At 44.7% G+C, this 12948-nt stretch overlaps 1 protein-coding gene across 2 annotated transcripts in view; it reads left to right on the forward strand.

Annotated features, from left to right (window-relative positions):
• The window catches only part of RNF13 (ring finger protein 13), a 229919-nt gene that overhangs the window by 154198 nt on the left and 62773 nt on the right, over positions 1-12948 (forward strand). For both annotated transcript variants that reach the window (XM_078668038.1, XM_078668039.1), the window contains exons 7-8: positions 8606-8711; positions 11741-11834. In XM_078668038.1, the coding sequence (XP_078524164.1) occupies positions 8606-8711; positions 11741-11834 (200 nt within the window). The remainder of the gene's footprint in view (positions 1-8605; positions 8712-11740; positions 11835-12948) is intronic.

Consider the following 12948-nt stretch of genomic DNA (forward strand, 5'->3'; position numbering starts at 1 on the left):
TAAAACATAGAAGTACATGTCCTACTATTTAAAAACACTGCATTCTACCCTCTGGGCTGTCCAGCGCCTACCCTGGGGTTGACCTATATGTATTAAAAAGAAAGGTTTAAGCCTGGCAAAAGGTTCCTCAAATGTGAAATACATTTTTATATGCAAAGTTACTTAACTTAAAACAGTACCACAATTTATTGTTTTCTCTCTAACCATGTAAAATATAGCGTCTTTTAGGTCCTCAGCGTCTCAAAGTGATAACTGTCCCTGTAATTTAGCGAGTCTTGCATCCTGTCAGAGTGGTCTGAGATTCTGCTATGCAGTGGGACTCAAAATAGACAAGGGGAGCTGCGATATAAAAAGAGAATGCACCCTCGCCTCTGAATGGTGTCTAGCTCATTGTAGATTTTCTTTCTTGCAGAATTAATCTCCGTGCAAGTCAGATTTAGAAGATAGCATGTTAGAAAAGGGAAATTGTTAGGCTACAAGTGTGTTTACTCTGCTCCCCTTTGCTCCTCAGCTACAGGATTCTTAGGATGAGAACTTTAAAATTGCTAGACTTGTTGCAATTCATTTTTGTCTTTGTCATAGAATGGACATAAACAAAAAAATTAATTATGATCTGATAGTGACATCTAACCACAGATTCTTACCTTTGAACTTCCAGGTGTCAGGCTGGATCCATAAGATTTTTGATAGCAGTACCGCTGCGTGCTGGTAGGTGGCATCGGTTGAGTCCATGTGACGTTGTGTTCGTCGTCGTCATGATGTCTGCGTCATCAGTAGAACTGCCACTCTGGTGCGCTGTTGTCAGTTATTTTCTTTCACGCCAACCAGTGCCGATCCGTTGAAGAGAGCTACCCCTGTCACTTTTTGAGAGTTTTTTTAACCTTTTGTTGACTTCTTTTGGTGTATTAGGAATGTCCAGTAGGAAGACTTAGGGGTTCAAGCTGTGCGGCAACTGTCACTGCACCATGTCTGTAATGGAGACCCATCTTGTGTGTCTCTGGTACCTGAAACGCGACCACGACACAGTCGTGCTCCGATTGTCAGGCCATGGCGCCGAAGGCTTTGAGGGAGCGGTCCCTGAAGCTGCTCGCGGCCTGGAACGCACCACGGAGGTCGCCTCATCGATCTTGGTCCCGAACTCGGCGTAGAGGAAGGTCCCAGCATTCACCCTGTCCGCCAAGCGGCGAGATGGAGGAGCTTTGGCGTTCTAGGCCCCGTTCCGCGGAGCAGGCACCAGGGTCGACTCCATGTCTCCCTCCCTTTCCCGGGGCAGGAGTGACCCCACACAACTTAAGGAATTTTCTAAAACCATGTGCGCCGTGTTTGGGCGGTCTGACCCTGCCGGAACGCCTTAGTGACCCTGCCGGAACGCCTTAGGGTTCCGTAGGTCTAGGTGAAGGAGATCCCATGTACCCCACACCTTCGGCCTCAGCGCCACGGCCTCCTGGTGGACCCGTTCCCTAGTCCGGACTCGCGCCGGTTTCATCTACACAGCGACCTTCCCTGGGGCTGTGTCCGACTCCGAGGTCTCCAGCGCCGACTGAGCCACTCGGCTTGATACCAACTAACCAGCCCCTTTCTGAAAGTTTTGTGTTGGAAGAAGAGGATTGGGAGGGGGAGCAGGATCTCTTAGAAATCCTGCAGCCCCAGGACATGGCTGGTATGAGGAGCTGCGTGAAGCCAGTAGCCTGAACACCTCCCCCGATTCTGGCATGGTGTCTCCCCATACCTGGCTACTGAGGAGGGGGCGTTGTTTGCTATGGTGGTGCATAGGGCTGCGGAGGTCCTGGACCTGCATCTTCCTACAGTGGCGGTCAAGACGAATGTCTTGACGGATGCCCTGCTGCCTAATGTGTCCTCATTGGAGCCCTTACTGCCTTTTAAAGAGGCCTTAACGGATGTTCTTCTGGGCACCTTGTCCAAACCCAGCACAAGGGCTCCTGTGAATTGACCGATTGCCCAATGCCATCGCCCTGCACCGGGCAACTCTGTTTTCCTCGCTGCCCACCACAACCCCCAAGCTTGGTGATCTAGGCTTCCACTTCCTGTGGTGCGTTCCCTTCCGCCCCTCCAGACAGGGAATCCAAAAGGCTGGAGATCTTTAGGAAGAATTTTTTTTCTTCCGCCAGCCTTGCAGTGCGGTCGGTGACCAACACATGCCTTTTGGCCGTTATTCTCATTCTATATGGGATACGGTTGCGCAGGTGCTGCATTGGGTCTCGGAGGAGGACAGGATCCTGCTCGCCCAAGCAATATCAGACGGGAGAGATGCACCGAAGTTCGCCGTTCGCTGTGGCTTGGACACAACTGACTCGCTGGGCAGAACGATTTCTTTGACAGTGACCATCAGGAGCCACGCCTGGCTGAAGACGTCTGGCTTTTCGGGGGATGTCCAGGCAAACCTCATGGACATGCCTTTTGATGGCTCAAGTCTCTTCGGGGACTAGGCTGACGCAGCGCTTAAGCACTTACTGATTTGCGGGCTACGGCCAAATCCTTGGGCCTCAGTACTACAACCCGGCCTGCATCTGCTTTGCGCTCCTTTTGTGCCTTGAAGGGGCTTCCAACCGCGCCAACCCTATTCCAGCCAGTGGGTTCCGCAAGTTCAGCAACCTCTGCAGGCCGTGGCTGCTGTTCATCCCGTCTTCGAGGGTTGGGAAGCCAGAAGTCGAGCCAAGCCACCATCCGCTCCTCCACCACAAAACATTCCTACTCTGGTCCTTCGGGTCACAAGCGTCCAATGGGTGACAGGATACGCCATCACCTCCACCACTGGCACAACATCACCACGAACAGGTGGGTGTTGCAGCTAGTCCGAAGGGGATACTCCCTCCACTATGAGACTACCCCTCCAACTCACAATCGGCTGATGGAGGATCATCTTGCGCTACTCCGCAAGCAAGTCAAGGCTCTCTTGGCCAAGAGAGCTATAGAGAAGGTTCCTGGGCCAGAAATAGGCTGAGGTAGCTATTCCCGCTATTTCCTGGTTCCAAGGGATGATGGAGGCCTCTGTCCTATCCTTTACCTCAGAGCCCTCAAATACTTCCTCAAGAAGGAGAAATTCAAGATTCTCGCTCTGGCTCAGGTACTGTCTACCCTAGACCCAGGAGACTGGATGGTAGTGTTGGACTTGCAGGATGTCTCTTTCCACATTCCCGGCCTGCTGGCTCATCATCGCTATCTGCGGTTTACAGTGGGCCAGGAGCATTTTCAGTTTGCTGAGGTTCCCTTTGGCCCCAAGGAGGTGATCGCAGCTTATTTGCGGAGAACAGGGGTTCCAAACGTCTCCCATCCCTAGACTGCGGTGAACCCCTAACATCCACTGGGTTTCACTATCAACATGCTAAAATCACACCTGATGCCCTCTCAGATGCTCCCCTTCATTGGAGCAGTTCTGGACATGGTGCAGTTTCGGGCTTATCCTCGCAAGCAGGAATATTCGAGCTATGATACCGATATCTCAGCCTCTATCTTTGATTCCTGTGAGAATTACTCTGAGGCTGCTCGGCCTCTTGGGCTCTTGCATCCTTCTTGTTGCCCATGCCAGATGGCACGGGCGGGCTCTGCAAAGGGACCTGAAGTTCCAATGGGCGCAGCATCGGGGAAATCTCACCACCCTGGTCCAGGACTCGGCGGGTACTGCGAAAGACCTGCAGTGGTGGCTATCAATCCGCATTGGGTCAGAGGCAGACCCCTCTCACTTCTGGGATGGGGCGGCCATCTGAGAGAGGTGGAGATCAGAGGACTCTGGTCTCCGGCGGAGGCCCGACTCCATATAAACCTGTTGGAGCTTCGGGCGATCTGGCTGGCACTACAAAAGCCTTCTTGCCTTCCATCAAGGGGAGGCTAGTTCAGGTGTTCACAGACAACATGACTGTCAAGTGATACTACAACAAGCAAGGCCGGGTGGGGTCGTGGCCCCTGTGTCAAGAGGCTTTGCGCCTCTGGATTTGGCTGGAACAGCAGGGCATTAACCTGGTGGTTCAGCATCTGGACGGTTCTTTGAACGCCAGAGCCGATTAACTCAGCTGAAGGTGCCTAGCAGATCACAAGTGGCGTCTGCATCCAGAGTTGGCACAAGGACTCTTTCAGCAGTGGGGAGAGCCTTGGTTAGATCCGTTTGCCTCCGTCGAGAACGCGCAATGTCAACCGCTTTGCGTGCTGGAGTTTCCAAGGCGGCTCTCACTCGGCTACGCTTTTTGTCATGAGTGGAGCTCTGGCCTCCTGTATACCTCTCCGCCCATACCATTCCTACCCAGAGTGCTCAAGAAAATCAGGAGTGACCGGGCACAACTCATTCTTGTGGCTCCGGACTGGGAATGGAAAGTCTGGTATCCTGAGCTTCTGGTATACTGAGCTACTGGTAACCTGAGCTACTGGTAACCTGAGCTTCTGGCAATGAGCATTGATCTTCCGATCAGACTGCCCCTTCGGGAAGGCCTCCTGTCGCAGGGGAGGGTTCTCCACCCGAACCTGTCCACTCTCCAACTCCTTGCGTGGAGATTAAGCAGCGACAGCTGACAGCTTTCGACCTTCCTCCCAGTCTGTGAGGTTATTTTGACAGCCGGGCGTCCCTCCACGAAGTCGGTATACGTCTGCTGATAGTCCAATTGTTTTAAACTATTGCACAGACCGGTCTATTGTCTCTCTATCTGCATCTTTATCTGATATCCTCCTGTTCATTCTTTCTTTGGCCAAGCAGGGCTCTGCTCTGGGCACCTTAAAGGGTTATCTTTCGGCTCTTTCCTCTTTTCTTCTCTTTTCAAATCCCCTCTGGTGCAGAAATGCTTGAAGGGGTTAACCCACTTGTTTGCCCCTTTACCCTTTATTATGCCACAGTGTGACCTTAATTTGGTTCATACCTTTCTGATTTATGCACCGTTTGAGCCACTGCACAACTGAACTCTATGGCTGTTCACCATCAAAGCAGCCTTCTTAGTGGCAATAACCTCTACTAGGAGGGTGAGCGAACTGCAGCCAAAGTCATCACAGCCTCCTTATCTGACGGTCTTTCTGGATAAAGTGGTGCTCCGCATAAGGGAACGTTTCTACCTAAGATGGTAACACCCTTTCATATGGGGCAGTTGGTTACTTTACACAACTTCTATGCACCTCTGCACCTTTCCAAGGAAGAGGAGCATCTCCATCATCTGGACCCAAAAAGAGTGTTATCGTTCTACCTTAATTGAACCACAGAGTTCTGGGCGGATGACCAACTCTTTATAGGGTAAGTGGGTGCAAAGAAAGGGCGTGCTATCCAAAAGAAGACTATATCCCTCTGGGTTATCCTCTGTAGCAAAATCTGTTACGACTTAGCAAAGAAAGATCCTACTGAAGCGCTTAGACCCCATTCCACCAGGGCAAAAGCGTCCACCACGGCTCTCCAGCATGGTGTTCCCATTTCTGATATCTGCCAAGCAGCCGCATGGACATCGCTGCACACGTTTGCCAGACACTGCTGCCTGGATTCCCAGGTTTGCATAGAAGGCCTGTTTGGTCCCAATGTCTTGCGGGACTTCCTTATCTAAATCTTTCCGCACTCCCTCCTCTGGGAATGGTATTGCTTGGGCACCTGTTCAAATGTAAGGAATCTGTGGCTAGATGTCTAGATCAGATGGACAATTGAATTATCTTCAGTAACGCCTTATCTGGTAGACACATGATCTAGCTGCAGATTTCTTACCAACCCACACATCCCCCGCACTGGGGATTGGTTCTAGTGTCAAGGGCAATTTCCTTTCAGGGCCCTGGTTGCCATTTTTAGCACACCATGGTCTATCATTTCATGGCTCCCGGCTTCTGGTATGGTAAGTCATGAAAAGTACGGGCATCAGCGCGCCGGAGTGGCAGTTATATTGACGACGCGGATGTCCCGACGACGATGAACACACCGCCACACAGTCTACGGACGCCACCTACCGGTGTGCAGGGATACTGGTATCAAAAATCTTCCAGACCCAGCCTGGCTCCTGGAACTTCAAATGTAGGGAATATGCGGCTAGATCATGTCTCTGGCCAGATAAGGCGTTACCGAAGGTAAGTAATTTATCCATTAGGTGTCTACGAAGCGGCCTAGTTTTTTCATCAGAACATACTGTGCACTGCACGTTCCCTTGTTGAAATCAGGACTTCTTCATGTTTATATTTTAGTTGTGTTGTCACTTGTGAGAAAAATATGGCATGGTAACCATTTGCATGCAGAGTAATTGTGAGTTATTGGTGCAGGACAATTTCAGAATGTTAAGCAAGGAATGTTCCCGCATTCAAAATGTTTGTGAATTAGTGGCACTAACTAGCACACAGAAGTGAAAACTGTGCTAACATATAGGCATAAGAAAAGCAGGCGAAACTGCGAGCCATATTTAGGTTAATAATTGGAAACTCCGCAAGACAGCATTCATGTAATAGAAACATTGCGCAGAACTAAAAATCTAGAGTACAACAATAGAATTGCCATTGTGTGTTATTGTTGCACAAGTCTGCGCTTCTCATGTTTTTCATCCTCGGAAGGATGAAAAACTATTTTGGTTCTTCCGAGACTTGACTCTTTGATGTTCATGTCTCTGAGTAAGACTTGACTCTTTGATGTTCATGTCTCTGAGTAAGATGTTCATCTTACTAAGAAGCTTTTTTAGCAGCCATCTATCACAGCTGTCTTGGCAGTCATAAGTGCTCTTATTCAACATATTTTACCAGACAACAATTTTTACGTTATCATGCATAGGTGGATGGCAATTCTTTTTCCACTTGTGCTTATTTAATTGCAGACAGAATAGTGTTTCTATATAGTGGAATGTGTTTTTTAGGTGGAGCCCGGGCAGCGCATGCGCTGCTCTGCGAGGCATGCTGTATTCAGGTATGGCCTTGAAGCTCCGCCCACTCTCCGCCCATATTTTTCATTGGCTTGTGTCATTGTCCACTGTAAACTGTGGCTTTTCATTGGTCAATAGGCTTAGTAGTCCCTCCTTAGTATTGCCTTATCTAATTTCATAACCTTCCTAGAGGACATCCCCTGTTAACTGTGTTGTTACTCAGTAGGCTTTAATTACACCCTCCAAGCACTATTTTCTCAAATAGCTTTTTTTATGTGTTTTTATAAAGCGCGAACATTCGCTCCCAGGGGAGCATCTTGGCGCTAAGCTTGCGAACAGTAGGTTGATGAAAAATGAAGCAGGTGAAAGGATGAGACTAAATGGCTGCCAGTACGGAGGTATCTGATTGTTTGTACACCCATGTCTTGAGGAGTTTTCTAAAAAGACCCTCCTTTTCAGTCAGTCTGAGGCTAACTGGTAGGTTATTCCATGCCTTGGCTGCCAAGACAGTGAAAGTTTTCCCACCCTTGGTTTGATATTTAAATCTGGGAATCAGGATGAGGTTTGTCCCAGATGATCTCAGACATCGCGGAGGATTATAACGCACAAAACGATGTGTAAAGTAGCGGGGACCTGTGTTTTGCATAGATTTAAAAACGGTAAGAAGCAATTTAAAAAGAATTCTTTTGTGCAATGGGAGCCAATGCAGAGCTCTTAATGCTGCTGAAGCTGATGACCTTCTGGGAAGTTGTAGGACCAGTCTCGCCGCTGCATGTTGTATACTCTGCAGCTTCTTAAGGGTGGACTTTTTCACACCAGCCATTAATCCATTGCAGTAATCAAGTCGGGAGAGTATTAAGGCTACCGCGACTGATTTTCTAGCTGCAATGGGGAGGAAATCAAAGAATTTTTTCAGTGATTTAATGAGACCAAAGCAGCGTCCTGCCTGCAGTTGCAGGTCGGACATGCGCTCTCATAAAGGTTTAAAAAAAATCTTTATAGCACAGGCACCAAATCCATTTGCAATGCAATAGGTCTCACATTTGTGATAGTTTAAGCGATTGGCATTGTAATGACAATGCTTTTATATATCTGTTTTAAAAACAACACATAAATAAAAGGCATTGTCATTTACGATGCCAATAGCTCAAACTCTCATGCGAGACCTATTGTATTGCAAATGCTTGTTTGAACCATGAATCTTTGATTTCCAAGCCTTTAGAGTCTACGGTTTCTATGGATTGAGAAACCACCCATACCTTTCAACACAAACCATTAAATCTATGCATATTTACTGCTTCTAGTCTCTTTAATATGACTTATATTGCAGGTAGTGATGTGTACACACAATGAAAGATAACATTTTGTTTTGCCTAACTACTGCAGGAACTTAAAAGCAACAAGAAAGTTCAGTATCAAGAATTGATTTGTACCTCTTAACTCATCAACTTAATCTTGAGTGAATTATAGCAATTAGGCCGTTATTTAATTAAAACAAGAATTTTCATGTATTCAAACCTTTTAGTGGCAATGTACATTGGCATGTTTTTCTCTCTGTACTGTTTTACAAACATTTACAGCGTGTCCACATTGTGTAGATACATTAAGCCAGAATTAAAGTGTTTGTGTTTTTAATTTCTTTCCACTTTTTAAGTTATTTCATTCTGTCATGAGCATTATTTGTACAGGCATTTTGATTTGATTTTCGATAATGTTTTTACGTTCGTATCCTGTTCTGTTAACGTCTTTTGTGTGAATTGTAACACATTCCAACTGTTCTTTCTGATACACAGTGGCCATATTGTTTTACTTCCTGAGTGGAGTCTTCCATTGGAGTACTACCTAATTCCTTTCCTCATTATAGTGGGAATCTGTCTTATTCTAATTGTCATCTTCATGGTAGGTATATTTCCTGAAATGGTGTCGCGTCTTTTTCATTCTTTGTAACCAAAAGACATTTTAGACTTGTATTTAGTAATCCTCATCTATCCCATATGCATGTTTTGTAATACATACGTTTGTGAGCCCTGAAAAGATCACCTTTGTCCAGCAAACCATGCCTCTGTTGTGTCCATTTATTCTGTTGTTCTATAGTTGGATAACTGATAGAAAGTTACAGTGGCTGCAGACTTCAGCACTTAAAAGTATTATAGTTGGAGAGATCAAATATTTTAATCAAATACTTAAAATACCATCCTGATTAACCTATCATACCAAAATAAACAACATGAACAAAGCAGGGCTCAGTGGGCTGCACTGTATTCCACAAAGCAATTATGAATTTGTGTATGCATACAATCCGTCCATTGTGACATGTGCATCTGGAAATCTCGAACACATGGAACCAGGCCCAAATGAATGTGCATTTGCACAGCAAGTTTATTTTCATTCCGAGGGGGATCTACTTTCGCTATATTGCAGACTAACTTTCCAGTTACTGACCTGTGTCCTATCTCTTTTAGATAAAGTCATTGAAAAATGTGTGGCTGGCCACCTTCGACACTCCCCAGTGTAAGTTGCTAGCACCATACCAGTGGTTCTTGTCAGGTTTTCTTAATGTTGCAGCACTGAATCTGCACCCATTACTGTTCTGGGTGGCAATCCCCGCATGTTTCACAATAGTGATATCCGCCTTCTCATCCTGCTTGATTTATTGGAGGCATTCAGTCAAGTTGGTCATCGTAGGCTCACCGCAGTCCTTGAAACAAACATGTTAAAAGGTAATTTTCCCTGCTGATTTGCCTTTATTGCAGCTAATGGCACACAGACAGGTAGAACATCAAAATACACCTTGCTAGGCTGCACAATGTAATATATTTGAACGTTCTCGTGCTCATTCTGCAGAAAACTTAATTTGGACCCATAAGGTAACCACATCACTCGAAGCTCATCGAAGATTACCTCTCCGAACTGCACATTGACAGCTTTTCTCTTACTCTGGGTAACAAGGTGAATTCATGGCGTCTGTGGATTGAGACTCATCTTTCCATGACCTTACTAACTGAACACACAGCATAACCCAGTAGCACTACCCATGAGAAGTAGATAATGAGTCACATTTACTCCACCATATGTCCGTCTCAGCATGGGTTGATGGGAGACAGAACCAACATGGTATTTAAGTTTGGACTGATACTATATATATATATACCTAAGAGAGTAATTTTCTATGTTGAAAAACCTAGATTTTCAGATTCCAAAATCGCGATATGAAAAACTAGTTATCCCCTGAAAGGGGCTTTTGTAACCTCCTGGGACATTTCCTCACTACCCCTACGGGCAAATAATTCTCATCATACCCTCTTTCCCTTGGTGCCACAGAATGTTTTCCAATGGGCCATTATGATGGTGAAGAAAAAAATTAATTGAAGCTTTCCCAAGTCAATCGCATCTCTTGAAAATTCATTGGTGAACATGGGGGAATCGTGAATTCATAATGGTGGTTCTATCTCAGAATAAAATCATTTGACCTCTATTGTTATGCCTATTTTGCAAAACACATGCAGGGGATTTCTACGAACCACATGATCGCAAGCTTTATCAGACTGCTTCACCTTATTAATTTGATAAAAAATTAATTGAGCGATTTGTGCTGTAGAGGCAACAGTTTTTCTATTTGGAATTGTTAATGGTACACACGTTTTATGCCTCATTCCATCTCGGAGCTTTTGCTCTCTTCACATATCACAAAAGTATTCAAGATTGAGTTGGTGCGGTTGAATCCAGTTTTCACAATGTCTCATATAGTGTGCCAAAACAGCTCTATGATTATTCAATACGTAGAACCTGGATTTCTTACGGGCAGAGCACCTTATCCATAAATACAATGTGTTTTTTATGTGGATACAACGTCTATGGGTCGATCTGGCCAGGGTTGCCAGAGATCATGTTTATTTATTGGCTGCCTATTTTGGAGGGTGTGACCTCCTTGCAGAGTAAGGACTTTGTCATGTTAGAAGGGTGAGGAGGTAATGGAAGCAAGCCGGGCTCTTTATAACTATGTAACCTCTTTAAAAATGTCACCTCCAATTATGGTCTGATTACGCATGTAAATCGCTCTGATACCTCCGGGTCTAGCCAGCGCTATATAAAACCTTTAAAATAAATTAAAATAAAAGCCATCCCCGCACTGTGGAGTGGTTACAACAGGAACAGATTACCCCTTTACTGTAATTTCTTGCGTTTGCCCCAGAGTACATGTTCCCACACAGTAAAGATTTTAACGATGTGTTGGACTGTCATTTGAAATTGATTATTTTTTTTATTTGGCAGTATAAAATATAATGTTTACAAACATTGCTCAAATTCAATCTTAATTACCAATTTGATTAACATCCTGTCGGAGGTGCAGTGTCATATGCATAATGGATTCCATAGAGGAGAAAACGTGTGTTTTCCACAGTATTTCATTAAATAAACATTTTGCGTGGCTGTAAGTGGGAAGGTAAAGTGCTGAATAACAATATGTTTAATGAAGAAAAGTACACTGCAGAGATGGGATTTCTTAAACATGAATGCAGCTTAAACATGGAAGCAGCAGCGGAGAGCTGGCAAGTGTAATGCTAGCAGGCCTTGCCAGCTTCTTCATTCTATATTTCCATTTATTTAATTTCAGTTAGGCACTGAACCCGATCTTGTCCTTGATTATTTAATAATGAATCTGTGCAAATGTTAATTATGTAGGCGTTCTATTACAACATCACACATTTGTGACCATAACAACAAGGCAACAATGCTGTCCATCCTAAAGTAAAATATACATTTCTTTATTGCTGTTCAAATGCTAGGACTGCATTTGAAAATATTGTTTTACAAGGTATACATGTATGAAGGAATGTTATCATTCAGTAATGTAACTTTCAGATATGCTTTAAAAATGTGAGAGTAAATTGAATGAATTGTCTCTTTACTAGTGCTCTTCTTTTCAGATCACAAAATTTGTGCAGGACAGGCACAAATCGAGAAAAAATAGACTTCGGAAAGATCAGCTGAAAAAGCTGCCAGTGCATAAGTACAAAAAAGGCAAGTAAATGTCACTATTAAATGCCAGTCAAGTAGACTATGTTTTTGTTACAGAGTTGTAAACCACGTTAAGCCATAAGAACTAGTCTAGCTATAAAAAAATAACTATTTCTTAAAGTTAAAATGAGATACAATTAGATTCTTGACCCTCACAACAGACCTGGGTATGTAAACGATGAACTCTGTCAGTAATTCACCTTTCCTCTAAAACGAGATGCAACAAGTTAAATACTCCTAAAAAAGAATTGGTTTGTAAGTTATCTGAATTTAAAATGAATGTTGGGACTGGAAGAGTCAATTAATTGAACCCACTGATTCCTGTGTGCCGGGCACCTGTGCTGCAAGTTCTTCACACTTCAGCTCTGAAAGAGGTGCAAAGTAGGGAGACGCTCATTAACGCTAATGAGAAGGTGTATTCACTCTAGACATTGGATGAAGCTGTTAGTAACCATCCATCTCTGAAAATGTTAAGAGTGTGGATGTTAGGGACTGTTGAAAGAAAGGCATAGATGAAAATATACTAATCAGGCACTGAGCATACTACTGCAAAGAGTGGTAACTTCCATATGTACTGCTTGCTTACTGTTTTGGCGTTTATTCTCTTGATATGTAGCCTCTACGGTTCCCTTGAAATACTCTCCGCTGACTTGTAATGGTACTTGATATTAAGTTGTTCATCAACCTTAAGCCACAGAATACCTGTGCCAGATTTTCAGATAAAATAAAGAAATGTGACAAAGAACAACTACCATAAGTCTAGCATCTAGTGATAAATGTTTTAAAAAGTCCTACATTTAGTCAGTAAAAGGGTAAAAGAAAAGATTGAGGCAGAAAGTTACCATAGTAAAGGCTACTTCTAAAGTCACTCAGGAAAACAAAAACCAACACAGTTTACACTATTTGCCAAACCCAAGAGGAATTGCACAAGTTATCAAGGAAAACTAGAGCCAGTACTGCAGATCCAAAATGGACATGTCAACAAAATATTACAAACTGAGCAGCTAGTGTGTGAAGATGATACAGGGCTCTGTACCAGGGCTGGACTGGCCATAGCGGGCACTGGGCGTTTCCCCAGTGGGCTGCTAGGGTGGGGGCCGATTTTGGGCCCCTGGGG

Source organism: Lissotriton helveticus, chromosome 11, assembly GCF_964261635.1.
Source record: "Lissotriton helveticus chromosome 11, aLisHel1.1, whole genome shotgun sequence".
Taxonomy (NCBI): domain Eukaryota; kingdom Metazoa; phylum Chordata; class Amphibia; order Caudata; family Salamandridae; genus Lissotriton; species Lissotriton helveticus.